This window comes from Nuphar pumila, chromosome 10 (assembly GCF_984573655.1).
Source record: "Nuphar pumila chromosome 10, dmNupPumi1.hap1.1, whole genome shotgun sequence".
Taxonomy (NCBI): Eukaryota; Viridiplantae; Streptophyta; class Magnoliopsida; order Nymphaeales; family Nymphaeaceae; genus Nuphar; species Nuphar pumila.
Genome location: NC_143258.1, coordinates 90,552,893 through 90,573,988, shown reverse-complemented (window position 1 = coordinate 90,573,988; position 21,096 = coordinate 90,552,893). Strand labels below are relative to the sequence as shown.

Sequence of the window (21,096 nt, the reverse complement as noted above, 5' to 3'; positions counted from 1 at the left end):
CCATTCGGGAGTACTTTGCCGAATTATCCTCTATTTGGGACGAGTTTGCCATCCTTGAACCAAAATGGAGTGGAGAAGCTATCGAGTTAAGACACAAACAACTTGAGGAAGACTGATTCTTCAATTTTCTAAACGGCCTTAGACCCGAATTTGAACAAGTTCGGTCCTCTCTTATCTCCGCTTTTACATCTCTCTCCCTTGAAGATGTTATCACCAAGCTAAGTGGTGAAGAAACCCGTATGGGGATTAGCAAGAATAATCCTAGCATTCTTGTTACCTCTTCCGCTCAAGAAGATGGTGAATTGGTTAATGCCGTGTCAAGACCGGGGAATAACGTGAAGACCTATAGACCTCCTCATTTCAAGAACCAAGGAGGAAATGATCGATATGGCAAGAGGGACTATAGCAAGTTGACTTGCCACTTTTGTAAAGAACCGGGACATATCAAACCTATATGTTCTAAATGGAAGAAATTTATTGCAACGGCTATGGCATCCCAAGCGGAAGAACGACCTTCATCAAGTGAGCCTCTTTCTCTTCAACAAATCGTAGATGCTTTGCAACCTCTTCTCAAGGGAGGCATTTCCGGAGCCACTATGTCATCTTTTTCCCCCGGTAAGACATCTTGGCTTTTAGATTCCGGGGAATCCTTTCACATGACCCCAAGTACTTGCTCCCTTTCAAATTTTTCTAAAAATACTCTTTCATCCTTTGTCTCAACCGCAGATGGAACACCTCTTGAGATTAAAGGAATAAGCAATTTTGAAAGACAAGATTTTTTTGTTCCAAAATTCGTCTTATCCCAAAACTTAATTTAAATCTTCTTTCCGTCTCCCAACTCTCGGACCATGGTTGCGATATAAAATTCTCTTCTAATAAATGTTGGATACAGGATCGCCAGTCCGGGAGATTGATTGGGGAAGGCTCTAGAAGATGAGACCTCTACTACGTTGATTTTCTTCAAGTTCCCAAGAGTCAATTTTGTAATGTTGTTCAAAACAAAAATATTCATGTATGGCATAAGAGATTGGGTCATCCCAATATTGTTAAAATCTTCTATTTTCCTTTTATTAAACATCTTTGTAAAGTGATTTTATATGTAATGAATGTATTCTTGGGAAAATGAAGTGTTTGCCTTTTTCTCAAAGATCTATGTTTACGACAAAACCTTTTGAAATTGTTCATTCTCATGTATGGGGTCCGGCTCTTGTAATGTCAAAAGGAGGATTTTCATACTATGTGATTTTTGTGGATGACTATACTAGGTTTTGTTGGATTTATTTTTTTAAACATAAACATGAAGTTTTCTCAACTTTTAAAAGCTTTCATATGATGATTCTAAATCAATTCAATGGATCCCTAAAAATCCTTAGGTCCGACTCTAGAGGAGAATACCTCTCAAATGAATTCAAAAGTTATCTTGAAAATTTTGGTATTCTTCACCAAAAATCTTGTCCGAAAACCCCCCAACAAAATGGGTTAGCCGAACGAAAGCATATGCACATCATTGAAACAACTAGGACTTTACTTATTTCACAAAACATTCCAAAGAACCTCTAGGCTGAGGCAGCCCTTACCTCTGTCTATCTGATAAACATACTTCCATCGAAAAATTTAGGCAAAATTTCTCTCTTTGTAAAATTGTACGAGAAGGAACCTGATTATAGCAGGTTGAGGGTCTTTGGATGTAAATGTTTTGTTCTTACTGATAAAAATGACAAACTTTCTCCTAAGGCCATTCCTTGTGCCTTTCTTGGCTATTATGAAACTCAAAAGGGTTTTCGTTGTTATGATGTCAAAAGTGATAAACTATATGTTTCCAGAAATGTGAGTTTTTTGGAAAATCTTAGTGGATTCGAACGTTGCGAATCTCATAATGAGAATATGGACTATTCTTTTCTATTTGATTTACTAAATAAAGATGATGACTCTAGTGATGATGAGTCAGATCAAGGTAACTTAAATGAATTTGAAACTGAGGAAAATGTCCATTTGCTCCCTTCATCACATCAACATACTGATGAAGGGTTACCTAGAGACCCTATCACCTATATTCATAGAGATCGAAACAACTTTAGAAGTGCTCTTGAAAGATATGATGATACTAGTTCAAGTGCTTCTCAGAACGAAGTAATTCCTCGTAGAACCGAAAGAAGTAGAAAGACTCCTTCTAGGTTTATTTCCTATGACTCTTTTTCACCTAAATATAGAGCATGTCTTAGTGCCATTCATTCTTATATAGAACCTAGAAATTTTGAAGAAGCACAAAAGTATCCTGAATGGATTAGTGCAATGAACAATGAACTTGAAGCTCTGAGAAAAGCTAAAACTTGGGAGTTTCAAAATCTTCCTAAAGGTAAGAAAACAATAGGGTGCAGATGGGTCTTCAGGGTAAAGACTAAAAGTGACGGATCCCTTGAAAGATATAAAGCTCGTTTGGTTGCAAAAGGATATAGTCAAGAGTATGGTATTGACTATGAAGAAACTTTTGTTCATGTAGCTCGTATGGTCATTGTCCGATGTCTTATAACCGTTGCTTCTATCAATAAATGGAACATCTATCAAATGGATGTTAAAAATGTTTTTTTAAATGGTGATTTAAACGAAGAAGTTTATATGGATGCTCTACCTGGGATGAAGACTCCCAAGGGAAAAGTGTTTCGTCTTCAAAAAACACTTTATGGCCTAAAACAAGCCCCCAAGGCCTGGTATGATAGGTTTAACTCTGTAATGATCGAAAATGGATTTGTTTCTTGTTTTACAGACACTGCTCTATTTGTTAGAAAATCCAATGCAGGGATTGTGATTTTATTATTATATGTTGATGACATGCTCATCACTAGGAGTGATTCTAACGGGGTTAAAAGTATAAAATCTATCTTGAAAGATAAATTTGAAATGTCTGATTTGGGTTTTCTAACTTACTTTTTGGGGATTGAAGTAGCATACTCTCCTAGAGGTTACTTCTTATCTCAAACTAAGCTTGCTTCTGAGATCATTGACAGGTCAGGTATTACAGATGAGAAGCTTTGCGAAACTCCTGCAGTAGTAGGGGCAAAAATGAAAATTGATGATGGGGTTCCTCTTTCGGATCCTACACCCTACAGACAGCTTGTAGGATCTTTGATGTATCTGAGTATTACCAGACCAGATATATCCCATGCAGTCCATACTGCAAGTTAGTTTCAGCATGTGTCTACATCAGTTCACATGAGTGCCATCTTGCGAGTCGTAAGATACATAAAGGGTACTCTAAATAAGGGAGTTTTTCTGTCCTCTTCATCCGATTTAAAATTGATTGCTTATACTGACTTTGATTGGGGAGGTGACCCAAATAACCGTCACTCCGCCACTTGTTTTTGTGTATTTTTAGGAGACTCACTAATTTCGTAGAGATGCAAGAAGCAACAAAAGATGTCGCTCTCCTCAACTGAAGCTGAATATCGTGCCATGGCAACTACTACCATAGAGATTGTTTGGATTCACCAATTGCTAGAAGACATGGGGATCACAATTGAAGGACCCACCAAGCTGTGCTGCGACAACAAGAGTGCAATTTACATTGTAAAGAATCACACCTTTCATGAGCGGACTAAACACATCGAAATGGACTGTCACTATATTCGTGAAGCATATCTCCGAGGAGTTATTGATCTCCCTTATGTCACGTTCGAATATCAGTTGACAGATTTCTTTACTAAAGCCTTGTGCGCTCCGCGGTTCAACTTCCTTCTTGGCAAACTATCGGTCATCTGCCCTAAGTTTGAGGGGGGGTGTTAAATTATGTAATCAAACTTGTAATTTCGTATATATATTTTATATATATAAGGTAATACATATACATATATATAATATATATATATATGTATTTACCAATTATATATATAAAATATATATATTCCTATTAGGGGTAGTTTAGGCATTTTACACATATTCTTTTTCGAGAATATGTTTTGTATTTTTCCTTTTTCTTTTTCTTTTTCTTTATTTCTTTTTCTTTTAATTTAATGCATTGTACTCACCTTGGGAGGGGCCCAACACACTAGTCGTTGGACCCCTCCAACGGTTACATTTGTGACCGTTGGAGGGGCTCCAACGACTATGTGGAGCCCCCTCCAAGGTCTCCTAAAGCCCTATAAAGATGGGCACTCCCTCTTGTATTTCTCTCAAGGGTGTTGGGGTTTATTGCCCAACCTTTTTATTGTTTATGAAACTTATGAGTGCATTTGCACATTTGTGATTTCGTGTTTTGTGCTTTTTGTGCACAAGTGTTCCAAGTGTTCTTGGTGTGTGTATGTTCACACATTTATATCGTTCCATCGACTATAGTATCTTGTTAAAGATACTTTTACAGTATAAACCATACAGATGTTCATTCTAAAGGAGAAAGAAGTGTTCGGTTGTGTTGGGATACTAACATAACTTTTATACCATGTTAATATTGCCCTTTTCTTAATGGTTATTAGAGTTTTCTGCTAAATAATATGGGAAGTAGAAATAAAGATAGAAAAGCTGAAAACAAATTGAAGAAAAAAGAGTTAAGCACTACATATGGTTCAAAGAATGTCTTTTTGTCTCACACCATAAATATTGATCAATGCTAAGTCATTAAATGATACAATACTTCATGAATCAGTTACACCTCCTTATAACATTTGGTTCACTATGAGTCAACCACAATGTACCAAAGAAACCTCTTTTCTGTATAAATAGTTGATAGAGGTATGTGCTAGTAGAGGACTCTCTTCTTTTCGTCCTCACTTTTCGAGCTCCTGGAGATCTTCCAGTTAGAAATGCTAATAATATTGCCCAATGTATGCTAAATACTGTTATTTTTTCCTAAATGCCTATGTAACATGGGTATTTCAAAATGCCTTACTTTCTGACATCAAAACTGATACTTGGTTTCTGGTGCTGGGTACTTTCACATATATATACACTAATAGACTACATCAGTGTTGTAAGTATTGTACTGTGTTGTACGATACAGATTGTAACTTTGTTGGAACTCGATACGATACGGGTGTGTATCGTACCTGTATCGGGTGTATCTTATGATACATCTCGATACAAGGTGTATCATATCTTACGATACAAAATCAGTGAAATTTAAGTTGCACTGATTTCAATTTTATTTTTTTGAAATATATAAGGCCCCTTAGGGCGAGTCCATGTTCATTTGTACGTATTGAGAAATACTTTATGATTTTGTTTTTGTGTATGTAAACATGCACTATCATGAATCTTGTGACTTGTTAACTTGGTTTGGTTGTTTAATATGCATATTATTTCATAGTTTGCATTTTTCTTGTGAGATATGCATTCGATTCATAGCATATTATCTTTGATTATTGAATGTTCAATGTCTTATGCAGCTCATAGTTGTTTGATATGTGATATTATGGATTTATTTATCATTGTTTCTAGTGTTACAAATTTTTTAGATTTATTCCTTTTTATTTTTATTTTTGGGGTTTTTTTAATTAAAAATATGATTTTTTACGATATGATATGTATCTTATTTTGGGCCTGGCCAATACGGGTTACAATACACTTTTTACAACCTTGGACTACATATTTCACATTTCTATAAATAATGTTTTTCGCCAATTTTTGGAAGCTCTCTTTTTCTCTTGATCTATGTGTGTGTGTGTGTGTGTGTGTGTGTGAACATAGATTAGTAATGATGTGGTTCCCTAGGTGCACTGACATCCACCATAAATTTTCATAGTTTTGAGGTTTTCTTGTTAATTAAAACCTACAGATGTGATCTACATATAATGTTTAGTAGAAACAAGTTTTGGATGATGTCATTGTGGTGTGCAGGTAGGTTTTTTAGGAGTTTCAAAAATCAATTGCCCACAATGTACCAAATTTCATGACTTGAGAGGTCATATTTTTTTGGTTGAAAAAATGCGATATATGATGAATACATCTTTGGGATTTGATTGAGCAGATGCAGCTTACACTTTGATTTCCAGTAAGTGGGTGTAGGTGGACCTACGTAGCTGTTGTCCTCACCCTCCTTTAGTAAAACATGTGTTCTACCTGTACTATTTGTGTCAAATATGTACCCATACCCCTATCCAAGTGAAACAGAGGAATACTTCTCCAATGTTAATTATTTAAGGGGCCAACTTTAAGCATTGGCAAATAAAAGTTAAGCTTTTTCTTGTAATGATTGATGTGGATTAGGTACTGGAAGAGGGTTAACTCTTTCTATTAGGAAAGGGTTTTCTCAGCAAGAAAAAGAGAAAATGTGCACTGATGAGAGTCCATGTTCTTTGTCTTTATTGTGCCTTCTGTTTTATTTATGCATGTCATAAAAACCTATCCTTTATAGATCCCCTAAGAGTCCTTGGCAAAGTGTTTATTGCAGAAAATTTTAGCAGCATATCTTTGGGTTAGTTTAAGTTTTTTCATATCCATAATATACTAATTTCCTTGATTAATTGAAATAAGTTTGTTCCTATGAATTCTTCAACTCTCCATGCCTTCCAGTCTCATGTTAAAGTGATGACCTCTAGGGGTTTTTATGTAGGTGATACTCATCGTAACAACCCTTTATTGTTTTTTATGGTTTGGTGATCTCGTTCTCTGAATCTACCCATGATCAAAGTAGAGCCTTCTTGCTGCATATATATGTTCTTCTTAATGAATAACAATTTAGTGAATTAAAGACAATTTTGCCAATTATGTTACTAATGTCGTTCTTATGAATATCTCAAGAATTAAATTTCTTCGGATATTTCTAAGAAGTTTACTCTTCAAAAATTTCAGAGAAAAACTCATTACAAGAAAATCTATGAAAGGAAGAAATTTTTATTAAAATCTAGTTTTTGATAATATCTATGTTTGCTAACCGCATTAATATCTTGATAAACTCAAATCTAGAAATATTTTCAAATGTCAGCCTGAAAAATCTTCATAAAACTTCCAAGAAATCAGACGTTTGTTACAGAGCTAGTTACAGCCTAGAAGTTAATGTTGCACTCTTAGTTGGCATATTGGCTTAGTGAAATTTGAATACTTGTTAGCTTTTGGTCAAATTTTTTTTATTTGTAGGGCCATCCTTTTTGGATATGTGTTTAAATACTGTTTCCATTTGCTTGTGTTAGACTTTAGGTGAAATCATATGCTTCTCTACATATAACTGGAGAAACATTCCACTGAATTTTATATGCTAAGGTGTATCTTAAGAGGCCATGGCCTTGGTTACAGGGCTCATGGCCTGACTGTAGCATGTGTAGAGAAAATCACATATTTTTTTTCTTAATTGACATTGTTGATTTAAATATTCGATACTTGATATTCCTGAATGTGAAACCAGATGTTGATATCTACTATTTCTGTAATCCGATCATGATTCCATGCCATGCCTTCAACTTATATGGGCCTTTAAACCATGGGAACATAACCAAACATTCACAATTTTTTGACCTCGTCACTCATGGTGCAAATACTCTCAGTTGCATTTTTTTCTGATTCCCTTGGTGGTTCTGTATTTGAAATGCTAACATTCAACATAAAGCTATAAGTCTTTTGATTATTGTCATGGATTTGCACAGTATTGTATATTTGACATGCAAAAAATACAAGCTAAGAAACAAGTATGTTCTATCCTTTATTGGATATCTCTGGGTCTTTTCGTCTTTGTTAACTCAATTCCTGCTATGTAGGAGTTACAGGTCTGTCTCAACATTCAATATTCTGATAGTCATATGCACACAGACTCATCTGCATGCATTCCCTCCACCACATACATGGAAATAATCTCACAGACATGCATGCATGGATGCCCATAGATGACACATTTAGACATAAAATTCAAAGGCACATAGATATGCAAATACATGCACATATTATGTTAAGAAGAAAGTTTGTTATATCTTTTTCAGACAAAATCATCTGAATTTGTATCTATATGTGTTTCTCATCTTCAAAATTCATGTTATAAATGGTGCATTTTACCAAGATAGAATTATAGCTTTCTTTTATTAAGTGCCACTATTTATTTGTGTTGGTCCTTCTCAGGTTCTTGTACGAAATATACCTCCAGATCCTGATGAGTCAGTCAGCGAGCACGTTGATCATTTTTTTCGTGTCAATCATCCTGATCAGTATCTCACACACCAGGTTCATATAACTTACAACTGTATTCATATTGATCACTGCTATTACTTGCTTTTGTCTTAGCAATGAGCATCGCCATGCAACTGTTGTTATTTTTAGACTTTGAGGTTTACTTTTGTAAGGTTTTTAATTCTATGTGATTGTTGAATTTCAGTGTCAGTTTTTTTCCTCTGCATTTAAAAAATATATGGACTTAAGTTGCATGCGGTTCTCCTGTACATTTGGAAAGTTTCAATAATACCCATCAGTATGCATTTATAACAGTTCTATTCTGATTCTGTGATGATATGCAGCAATGTAACATATGAATATAGGAAGCATTTCAACAGAATTTGTATCCTGTGTTCTTTCATCTAAAGGTACATTCAAGTCTAACTGGTTTTGTGTATTGTCATCAACCTGGGCTGATAACATATGCTTCAATTACCATGTGCTGAAAATAATGACAAGCCTACAACTTACTGTACATTTTTGTGTTTATGCCTTTGTTTTAGTTGTTTTCTTGAGGAGCTTTTCTTGCTGTCTTCTATCAGCAATTTTTTTGAATCTTTTATCAGTTCTATGTTGATAATTATTTTTAGTGCTTTATGTCACTGTGAAAAACCCTTAGTGCAACAGTTAAATTTTTAGCCAAGGGTGGACATATTTTTACAAATCTCTAATACTTCACTATGATATTGTGCTTGATCAGTGTCATGATAACCAGCTTCTGTGTGTGCAGCTTAGTTTTAAGCCCCTGTTGTTTGCTGTACTTTTCTGGTCTTTGCTACTAGTCGTTAGAATATTAGCTCTATCATGTGCTAGATCCACAGTTTGCTAACAAGAATGCATGCAATCTGAGTTTTGTGTCACTTGAGCAAACTCAAGTAGGTGTTAGAGGCGACTGCTAGAGTATATTTGTTGCTCTAATATTTCTAATGCACCTTAGAAACATACATTTTGAGCCATGTATTGTTTTAATAAATTTGTACTCTTCCACACTATACAGTTCTAGTTCGTAGATAGTGTGCAGTTGAGTTAATTGCCATGGTTAATGCAAACTATGATCATTTAGTTATAAATGATTCTTTCATGCATAACTTTCTTTATAGATGCTTGTTTTGTGCATGACTTTCTCTATTTTTGTGATGTGCCTTAAACATTTAGTTAGATATTGGCATTTAATGCCTTCTTTTGGAGTGATAAAGTATGATTGATGTTTCACTTTATTTGTTTGATTCTCTTTTTCTGATGAATGAATTGTAGGTTGTATACAATGCAAACAAGCTTGCGAAGCTGGTTAAAAAGAAGAAAAGCCTTGAAAATTGGCTAGTTTATAACCAAAACAAGTATGAAAGAAATCCAGCAAAGCGTCCAACCAGGAAGGTAAAACTGTCTTATATATCCTACTTTTTGCAATTCCAAAGTACATGTTATCGTGTACTTGTTGACATTTATATGGGTACATATAGCAAAGTAAATATGCTAGGACATCTTTATATACATGTCCAAGATTTTAAACCTTATATTTATGGTTTATCTTATGTAGACTGGATTCTTGGGACTTTGGGGAGAGAGAGTTGATTCAATTGACTATTACACTGCCGAAATTAGCAAGACATCAGAAGAAGTAAGTTTAATTCTTTATGTATTTTGTAGTTCCACTAATAGTCTTTGGACTATGTATGTAATGAACCCTCAAATATGAGCACAAGCATGGAGCCACTAGGGAAAACACAAGGCCACACCTCACAATAGTTCACAAAACACAACACTCGAGAGCATAAGAATGTAAAAAAAAAATATTTATTCACTTAAGAAATGCTTTAGAAAAGCATACTTACACAATGGATGACAAGAGGCATATGGGCTAGTCCTACTAACAGTTGGGCTAGTCCCAACAGCTAGAAACAATAACAAAAAAAGGAAATAAAAAAACAAAAAACTAAAAATACAAAACTGCCCTCATTGGGTAGGACCTATTACAATCCTATGAAAAGATGAAAATGCCCTTAGAGGACACACACACATGCACACGTGCACGCGCACGCGCACACGCACACGCACACGCACACGCACACACACGCGCACATGCACACACACACACATGCACGCACGCACACCGCACGCCGCACACGCACGCACACCGCACACGCTCGCACACACACACACACACACACTTAAACTAACGATGAGATAACCAAAAGTTTGGTAAGGATTCATGCATATCATTTTTTTTAAGAATACTTTTAACCTCATCAATACCCTTTTTTATCACTTCTAGTGATAATCATATCATCAACATACAACATTAAAACATTTATATTGGTTCTTGCATTTCTAACAAAATGAGTAGTCTTAGTACAACATGAAACAAATCCACTTTCAATAATATCCTTACTAAACCAATCATACTAAGCCTCAGGGCCCTATTTAAGACCATAAATAGCCTTTTTAAGTTTAATAACCTTACCCCTTTCAATGACAAACTCGGGCGGATGATCCATATAAACTTTCTCACAAAGATCACCATTAAGAAAGACATTATTGACGTTTAACTAGTCATCCTAGCAAGAGGGGCAAAGGTTTTTTCATACTCAATCTCATATTTTTGTGAATATCCCTTGGTAACTAATCTAACTTTATATCTTTCTAAGGAACCATCACTTTTAGTCTTGACTTAAAATATCCATCTACAACCTATGACCCTTTTTCCTATAGGAAAGTCTACAACGTCCCAAGTAGTTTGCATCTAATTCCACATTCATTGCATCTATCCAATGTAGTTTCTTAGCTTCATTATAATTAGAAGGTTCATGATAGGCATGAATTTCCATTAAACAAACCCTATACCTTGGAGAAAAAGTCATAGGATACAAATTTATTTGGAGGTCTAGAAATCCGTTGAGATTTTCTAGGGATGGGTTCTTTTATGAAAATAGATTATTCTAATAATTGACCTTGTGAGTAATTTTCAAATACCCATGGTTGACCCTCACCTTCACACCGTGTATAAACATGAATCTCATTAGAGGTCTCACCAAGGGGATTTTCACCATTCGTATCAATAGAAGTTTTTTCACCAAGGCATGCAACATTATCATAATCATTTATACTAGATTCTCTAGTACCCTTCTTAGGTAATAAATCAAATAGAAATGCGTAGTCTACTTCCTTTTTAGGTTTACTTTTATCAAATTCTTTTTGTTCTTCCAAAAATGTTACATTTCTAGAGATATATAACTTATCATTTTTAAAATCATAATATCTATATCATTTTTTTATTTTCTCCATAACCAATAAGTGCACACTCAATGGCTTTGGGTGAAAGTTTGTCATTTATTGAAAGAGTATCAAACACTTGTGAAAATATGATATCATCCAAAATCTCTTAATCTTTTGAAATCCGAAGATATTTTGAATAATTTTTCAAAAGGTGATTTTTTTTTAGGGAAGAGGAAGGCATTCTAATGATTAAATATATAGTAGTAACTGTGACTTTTGCTCAAACATCCTTTGAAATAAGTCCTTTCTACAAGTCCATTTTGTAGTGAAGTTTTTGAACAAGATATTTGGTGAATAACCCCATTTTGTTTCAAATAATTTTGAAATTCATTTGACATATATTCTCCACTCGAATCCGATCGAAGGATAGAAATATTTGTAGTAACTACGACTTCTGCCCAAACATTCTTTGAAATAAGTCCTTTCTACAAGTCCATTTTGTAGTGAAGTTTTTGAACAAGATCTTTGGTGAATAATCCCATTTTGTTTCAAATAATTTTGAAATTCATTTGACATATATTCTCCACTCGAATCCGATCGAAGGATAGAAATATTTGTCATGCATGTAAAATTCTTTAAAAAAGGTGAAACCATTCAATTTGAACCTAAGAAAGTAGATCCATGCATATCTAGTACAATCATCAACAAAAATAACATAATAGAAATTTTCTCCTTTTGACATGACGCGTCGGTCCCCACACATTTGAATGCACCAATTCGAAAGGTCTTTTAGATACAAAACTATTATTTGGAAACGGAGAAATATATATTTTTTCAAGAATGCATTTATTATAAATGAACACTTTTTTCATTATAAAATGTTTCCTAAAAAAGGAAAAAGATACAATTTAGAGGCACTAGGTCGACTAATTATTTTATGCCAAGTAGCTATATCCTTGTTTTGAACATGATTACAAAAATATTTAGAGGGAAAAGACAACAAATCTATGTAGTAGAGATCTCTTCTCCTTTGGCCTTGCCCAATCAGCTTACCGTACTGAAGATCCTGCACAAAGCAATCCATAGGTGAAAAGGAGATTCTACAACCATTGTAAAAAAATTGAGAAATGAAAATTAAATTTAAATTGAATTTTGGGAACAAAAAATTCTTTTTAGTTTTTCAAAACTTTTTCTAGATTTTCAATTCTTTTGATTTTCAAAGATGTTCTATCAGCGGTGGAAACAAAAGATATATGATAGTTGGTGCATTGATCAGATAGTAGAGATGCATTAAGTGTCATGTGAAAAGAAGTTCTCCCAATCAAGTATCCATGAAGACATACCGAGAGGAGTTGGGGATGAGACCACATCACCGAATGTAGATAGAGTAGAGGTGTTAGACTTCAAAAACTGTTGGAGAGCCTCCGCCAATTAACCGATGGATAAATCTTTGAGATCACCTCCTTTCTTTGAATCATCACTTGTTTTGGTTGGTTGCTCTCCAATGGATGCCACATTCTTTTCGAGCTTAGGACAATCAGGTTTGATATGTCTCGATTCATTGCAAAAATTGCATATGTTTTCTTGTTCCTCCATTGTTTTTGTAATAAACCGGAAATTTTTTTTAGCTTGGATTCGGGTCGGATCCAGACCCGGACCCGACTCGGACCCAAATGGAGGCACCGCCTTTCGTGTTTTCTAGACAGCGAGGCAGGGGTTTCAAAGAGAACCCCCGCCCCCTTCTTCCTCTCTCGTTCTCTCTCCCCGACTCGGCTCTGCACTCTCTGTCGCTGGAGACCCCTATCAACCTGCCGCCACCTGCGACCTCCCTCCGACGCCGCCGCTGTCGCCACCGGCGACCACCAGGTACGCGCTTCCCCCTCTTATTTTCCTCTTTCGTTCTCCACTCTCACTACCTCTCCTGTCTCTGTCTCGTGACAACCGGGCATCGACGATGGAAGTCGTCGGCCAACACTTTCTCCCCTTCTCTCCCCTCTATTGCGTCTCTCTCTCGCTGTCGCCTGCGAGTGGAGACGCCGACAGGCGGCCTCCGAGCTCCGACGATCGCATCGCCGGCAGTCTGCTAGAGCCTCCTTACTCGACCTCCGCTGTCGCCGCCACATGTGACACTCCTCGTCGACCTTTGTGTTGCCGAGCAACCCCATCGAGGACCCCCTCTTTTCGGCAGCCTCAGGTACGCCTCTTCTCTGGGGCGTAGAGCTTCAGGGGAGGGGCTGCTCGTGCCTTTGACGGTAGGGTGGCAAGCCCCGCCTCCCCTACCTGCCTTTTGTTCAGGTAAGTCGGCAGGGGCCGAGCCTTTGCCACTTAGCCGACAGGTCGGCAAGGGTAAAACCCCTGCCGCCTGTGAGAAGGGTTCTGGCAGGGGGTTTTGGGGCCCCTGCCTACCCTTTTGTGTTCACAAGGAGGGTCGAGACCCCTCCTTGTCTCTTCTTGGTCATAGGGAGGGTCGATCCCTCCCTGTCCTTTCTTTTTCACAGGGAGGGTCGATCCCTCCCTGTCCCCTTTTTGTCATGCAGGGGAGGGTTCACCCCCTCTGCTTTCGTAATATGCAGGAGGAGGGGTCGAGCCCCTCCCTGCTTGTCTTTTATACAGGGGGAGGGGTCGAGCCCCTCTCTGCTTGTTTATTGCGTAGGGAATGGGTCAATCCCCTCCCTCTTTCCGTGTTTCGCTGGGAAGGGGCTGAGACCTCCCTTCCTCCCTCTATTGTTCAGGGGAGGGTCGAGCCCTCCTTGTGTTCTGTTTCTGCTTGGCAAACAAGGGCTCATCCCTATCTTTGTTTCTTTTTGCAGGACAAAACAGGATCGTCGCCGCTGTCCTTTTGCAGAGATGGCAGAGGACCGAGTCCCCTAGCCCTCTTTGCATATTCGACAGGCAGGGTGCGGTCTCCTGCCTCCCCCTTAGTGGTTTGCAGGGAAAGGCCTCGCCTCCTTGCTCTCTTGGCAGGCAGGGCGAGCCTCTCTCGTTGTCTTCTTCGGGCAAGGGCGCGACCCTCCTGCCTCCTCGGAATCCGCTGACAGCAAGTCAGCAGGGGCTCGCAGCCCCTGCCCCTGCTTCTTGCGCTTGTAGCAGGTGCGCAAGGGCACGATGCCTCTGCCTCTGTTTTCTTTACGTCAGGACAACGGCAGTGCCCCTGACCTTCTATTTTTGGTATTAGCTTGCTAAGATTGTTACTTTTGCAGCTCGTGCGACGGATCCTGCTCGCGCTCTGCAACCCGAGTCGTCCATCGCTTACACTCGTAGATGCCAGCAAGCTTGCAACTTTTAAAGGTAGGGGAAGATTGCACAGAAGACTTGGACAATTGAATTAAGTTCAATTAACTAAAAAGGGACCATTAAATAAATAAATAAATAAATATATATATATATATATATATATATATATATATTTATACGAGTACACATTTAACTCAAGGACGCGGTTTTGCGATCCTTGTCCTTTACTTTGTCGTTGCGCATCGCGCACAGGTTTTGCGTTGCACTCCTGTTTACAGTTCCTTTACTTTGCTATTGCGCATAACTCAAAGGTTCTGCGTTGCACTCTTGCTTACAATTTTTACTTGCCGTTGCACGTTGTGCCGAGGGCTTGTGTTGCACTTCTTCTTACCGCCTTTACTTTGCCGTCGCGCTTTGCGCCTAGTCTCTTGCTTTTGCATATGTGTTGGTATTGCTTTGCTATTGCAGATGACGTGCAGGTTCTTGCTCTTTGCGTATGCCTTAAAGGCATCCTCGTGGAGGATGCAAGGGGCATTTACCACTCTCCCTCTTGCGACAAGAGTTCAGTCGGGAGCGAGCGACACATCCTCGTCTAAGGAGAGGGATACCTCATAAGGATCCTAGCTCTTCGTGTGCGCAATCCTGCAGAGTCGACTTGAGATTTTAGGGAGCTGCGCAAAAGCATCAAAGACTGATCCAAATCGAAGCATTTGGAAGGATGTGACTGGTTGGTTCTGCTCGCCTTTTTGGCATATCTCGGGTGATCCCAAATTGGGGGTTCGAGCAAACTTCTTAGCGGGTGTTCTGTTGAGAAACCCATATCCCGTCTATCGAGGCCGGTATCGAGTCATGCGAGACATGTAGATACCCCGATAGCAGATGTGATTCGAGATAATCACATGCATAATGTTGGCACAAGGTACTGCTGTTTCAAAAGATGAAGTAAAGTTGATAAACTTTACATCTTTGTGAAACACTCCTGTTGAGGCTTCTATTGAGGAGCTATACCCCCTTCATCCTAGAGTACTTGTAGTCGTGCACGACACGTCTAGTACTGCGATGATCAGATGAGACGGTCGTGCGACCTCGAACAACGCTAAATGCAAAATATTGTAATCACATAAATGGCCTCACATTCGCCTTCACAGGCAAGATGCTCGAGTGGTTTAATGACCACAACATAGGATGGGTCGTTAGTTAAGCAACCCCTACCGTATTTATTCGCTTCTATGTGTATGTCAAGGGAGAGGACAAAGCGGTACAAACTCCAATGGACATGTTGTTAACAACTACCCTACGGGCAACGATCCGGCCTCCCCAGTCATTGGAGTTAGGGGAAAGGGGCTACAATAGTTAGCTCAATACTTCTGCAGAAGTTGGATGCGTCCGTGGCACTGCCTCCTTTGGGGAATCCTCTCTCGGCTAAAGCCGTCCTTTTGGAGCGAACTCAACTAACTATTCGGGTTATTGAAAATACATAGAATAACAGACGCCCGAACTAGTCTCAGTTGTTTCTACGTTTTGCCTGCGCGTACCTGCAGGCTAGTAATTATCGAAACATAAAGTCTGTTCACACTGGTCAATCACTTGCTTGCTCGGTAGTTCAGTATGCTACTCGTTGAGCTGTGCACGCCTGCCGAGGCATTACTCTAGTTGGTTAAACTACTTACGCAAATCTTTGCGGAGTAATAAAGAGCTTCTCATACTAGTTAAATGCTTATAATAATAGCATTATGCCAGTTGCTACATATTAACATTTGACTTGCTTTATCACTTGGTCGAACTGTTTGGTGCTTATTATAGCGTGACACTTGTTGGCTTGCATCTCTTATGATTGATGTGATTGCATACAACTTGTACTCTACGAACTGGTGGCTACTATGATTGATGTGGTCGCTTGTCTTATAAGTTGCTTACATATTGTGATATAATTGTTGCCGTATGATTCCTTATGAATGGTTTATGCCTTACGATTAATTTAATTACTTGTTGATGGACTGAGCCATTTGATGGTAATTGTATGTTTTACGAGCATTGTTATGAGTGCTTGTCTTATTCAGTTGTTTTGTTTGGCTGACGGGTAGAGTTAGTTACTCTTCGCTCATAGAATCAACTGGATTGCCATATCTGCATGTTCTCATGTGTCGTTTACTCATGCTTTGAGGTCCTATTTGAGGATTGTAATGTTCCTTGTGGCAATAATACGATGCGTAGGATTATATGCTTCTATGTGAAGTGATACATTGCATAACGCTGATATACATGCTTGTGCCCATATTGTGGCTACTGACCCCGAGGCGGTCAATGGTTCAGAGCAGTCGATTATTGATGCATGTATCACTGAGTGGGGTGTCTGTCGAGCACCTGATCTCCAAGGGATTATCTGCGAGGGCGTGTATGATCAAGACCTAGTACCCGACTAGAGTGGTAGATTCTATGTGAGGATGTACACTGTCCACGAACGGGTAGCCGCAAAGATGGTGAACTCCTGTGAGGAAGTGTATGGTCCAAGACCAGGTATACCATCTAGGGCGGAATTCCTTGTGAGGTTATACATTTCCCAGACCAGGTGATCCAGCGTTGATCTTGTCATTTGTATTAGTGGCTATCGACCCTAAGAGCGATCATTTGTGTTGATGCGTGTATCACAATGATTTTCATTGGATATGGCATTTGTTGGGGACAGACTTCCCAAAGGTTTTGCTGTGGGGGTATGTATGATCAAAATCAGGTGACCCGGCTAGAGTGAGTACACTATCCACGAACGGGTAGCCGCAAAGACGGTGAACTCCTGTGAGGAAGTGTATGGTCCAAGACCAAGTATACCCTTTAGGGCAGTAATTCCTTGTCAGGTCGTATATCTCTCGGACCGAGCGATCCGATGTAGATCTTGTGTTTTTGCTTACCATAAAAAGTTATGGTGAGCTGTGATGAGCTTCTGAGATTGTTTGTGATAGCCAACTATGAATTCATAGTTTCGACTTTCTGTTTTAGCATGATTACATGCAGGACTCAGATGTGAGAATCAAATCGTTAGCGATTTGAGTTAGTGATTATGTTTTCGACCTTCTACGGAAGGGTGAGCTTTTCTGAGAAAGTATGACGCCTTAGTGAGTCATAATAGGTGGCAGTTGGCCGCATAAGGTTTTGAGAGATGAGAATAAATTAAGGTTGTTCAGGACAAAGCGTTTGTTAGAAGTAGTGAGCGACAAACGATGTCTTGATGGTGATTAAATGCAGAGACCTCGTTCTAGGAACGAGAACAAGCTAGTTGCATGGTGGTTCACAACCTACGATCAATTGAATCGTATACTGCGTTTGTCAGTTACACTGCTTACTTGCTTTGAATTGCTTACTGTTTGCACTACTTACGCGTTTGCACTACTTACTTGCTCACACTACTTATTCGCTTGCATTACTTACGCATTTGCATTGCTTACCTGTTTAACTGCATATCTGCTTTAAACTGCGTAACCTACTGAATTAAATGTACTTAATTCAGTTTCTTGTAGTCTCTCTTGTGCACCTACTAGTTTTTCGCGAAACTAACCCATTCTATGGGTACAAGTGATGATTAGGTACTCTACGGGCGATGGCGCGATTGCAAGATGGCTTCAAGACTTCTTCTTTCTGCTCTTAACTCACGTCCTGGACGCTATGGTTTTGTATCGGATTTTCCTTGGGATATCCGAATCTTGTGAGTTTTGGTTCTTTTAGCTAACGTGCCCAAAGTTGTCAGCTTGCCTTATGATATATCAAAAAAAAAATCTTTCGCTGATTTCATAAACAAACTCTGAAGGAAAGAAATATTTCTAGTCTCTTGCCTGTTTTTCTGAAAAGGTTCGCAAGTTTGAAATTTGGGGCGTTACAGTTTTGCCTCCCAAAATGAGGAGGCTTATATGTTCTTAGATTGTTCTTCGATCTCGATGCGGCATGCACCTCATCTCCTTCCTTTGTCATCAAGAGGCTAGTTTCTTCTTGACATAACTCAGCAAAAGCTTCATTTAGGGGAGATGAAAAAGTTTTATGAAGCAAAGAGGCTCAAACTTGTTCAATTTCTAGGCTAAGACCATGAAGAAATTGAAAACAATGCTCATTTTCAATTTGTCTTAACTCAATGGCAGCTCCTCCTTCTCATTGAGGTATAAAGCACTATAATAGTCACACACACTCGTGTCTTCTTGCTTTGTGAATCTTATTTTTTTTTTTGCAAAATCTAGCAAGATCCCTTTGAGTGTACATGCCTTTCATGAATATTCAAGCTTCATTAGCTTTTTTGAACTTAGCAAGGTTGGCTCAAATCTTCAACTCCACGTTGTTCATAAACCATGCCAAAATCTTGGCATGCTCGCTTTTTCAATCTTTCATCTTTATTTAATAATCTTGAATGACTCTTTCTCTTTCCTCTCCAATAAGAGCCTTCTCTTGATCTTTCTCCTTTGTGAGCTTGAATTGTGGCTCGGGAATCGTTCTACACACATAACCCCAAAGTTTCTTTATTTTGAGGTGGTTCTCCATTACCTCCGTTCACATCAAATAGTTTGAACTTTGATCCATTCAATTTGAATAAGCTCAATTTTGGACTCTCTTTCGGACATGACGAAGTGAAAAAGCAAGAGAAAAAGTGTGGAAGAATGGCAATGAGCACGAGCACCATGATCAACAAGGCCCAAGGGTTTATACACCAAGGGCTCTGATACCATGTAATGAACCCTCAAATATGAGCACAAGCATAAAGCCACTAGGGCAAACACAAGGCCACACCTCACACTAGCTCTCGCAGACAACACTCAAGATAGCATAAGAATGTAAACAATAAATATTTATTCATTTAAGAAATGCTTTAGAAAAGCATACTTAGACAATGGGTGAAATCTCATTTAAATAGGAGAAACAAAAGGCAACGGCTAGAAACAATAAAAAAAAACAAAACAAAAAACTAAAAATACAAAATTGCCCTTAATGGGCAGGACCTATTACAATCCTGTAAAAAGATGAAAATGCCCCTAGAAGGGCATGTCCTATTACAAACAAAGAAATACATATATATAGCAATGTAGGCCTTAAAGATTACCTTTTATTGTTTGATGTTATTAATTATTTTGCACTTCCTTTGGTGCTTATACCCTTTCTCTATATCCCCTGTGTACCTCTTTAACTTATTGTGGACCCTTTGTGTTTGAATAATGTTATCTTTATATTGTGACATGTGTAATTTATATTCTATTCTTGTATTTTCCAGGTTTTATTTTTAACATCACATCAGTATGGCATTTTTATTATAATTTTGTTGTATTTTATACAGCCCCCATTAGGGCTGCCAACATACAATAAAAAGTTTAATGGTTCAGGCCCTTGCCATCAGAGGAAAGTATTATGGGTCAAGAATGTGAGATTGATTTCCTCTCCTTCCACATTGGGGTAAGGCTTGGCCAAGAGTTGTATATTGAGGGTAATCAGTCTTACCCTTAATCCCATCATTGTCATAAGGAATGGTCAAAGAAAGTCACTTTCATGGAGATTATTCATTTCCTATTGACTGCGTTGCAATACTTGTATCCCGAAATACAGTTTTAAGATTTAGGTGTAACTACAGGAAAAGGGAATCTAAGGACTTAGCATGTGGGGTGCAGATTTGCCTCCAAAATATAGAAAGTATTATATTTATTAAATAGGGGACTTGTCTAAAATGCCTTAGATTCCGTCACATGGACACTTCATTATGCATGTTCATCCCGTACTGTCAAACTTGGAGACTAGTTTTTTTTTTCTCTGATGTATTTTTTCATCCATCCTTGTTTACCATACCAATTGGCACTTGTATTTAGCCATTTTCCTTTTCTTTTTCTCTTCTTCAGGAGGCTAAGGAGCGGGAAAGGATAATGAACAATGAAAAATGTATTATGCCAGCTGCATTTGTGTCCTTCAGAAGTCGGTGGGGTGCTGCAATCTGTGCACAAACACAACAAACTAGGAATCCTACAGTATGGTTGACTGAGTGGGCACCCGAGCCTCGAGATGTTTATTGGGACAATCTACCAATTCCATTTGTTTCTCTTACTATCAGGAAACTGATTGTGGCTGTGGCTTTTTTCTTTCTTACCTTTTTCTTTATGATACCAATAGCATTTGTACAGTCACTAGCCAACATTGAAGGAATTGAGAAAGCAGCACCTTTCTTGAAGCCTATAATAGAAGTGTGAGTAATATTCAGGCTCTTTAAATTTTGTATGATCTTTGAATTTAAACTCTAGTTTCTTCGGTGTTGTGAGGGTTGAGACATTCCTGAAACTCCTTTTCGACTATATTTAGTTCCCATCTTGTTCTCTTATCTGCCAGTTCCTTGATTGTGCCAAATTATACTTTTAAAATTTTCTTACATATATTGATATCACAGTTAATATGATTTTCACCATTGAATTGCATAGGATAATCCTTGTCAATTGAAACTATACTGTAGGTAATTCATCTTGTCCAGGCGGTCAGTAGTTAACATAACAACTCTCTCTCTCTCTCTCTTTGTGT

The 21,096-nt window shown here is 38.2% G+C and overlaps 1 protein-coding gene across 2 annotated transcripts in view; it reads left to right on the top strand.

The window, feature by feature from the left end:
* The window catches only part of LOC149827316 (hyperosmolality-gated Ca2+ permeable channel 1.5-like), a 75,547-nt gene that overhangs the window by 32,962 nt on the left and 21,489 nt on the right, over positions 1-21,096 (top strand). For both annotated transcript variants that reach the window (XM_090019277.1, XM_090019278.1), the window contains exons 5-8: positions 8,035-8,136; positions 9,379-9,498; positions 9,662-9,742; positions 20,430-20,770. In XM_090019277.1, the coding sequence (XP_089875403.1) occupies positions 8,035-8,136; positions 9,379-9,498; positions 9,662-9,742; positions 20,430-20,770 (644 nt within the window). The remainder of the gene's footprint in view (positions 1-8,034; positions 8,137-9,378; positions 9,499-9,661; positions 9,743-20,429; positions 20,771-21,096) is intronic.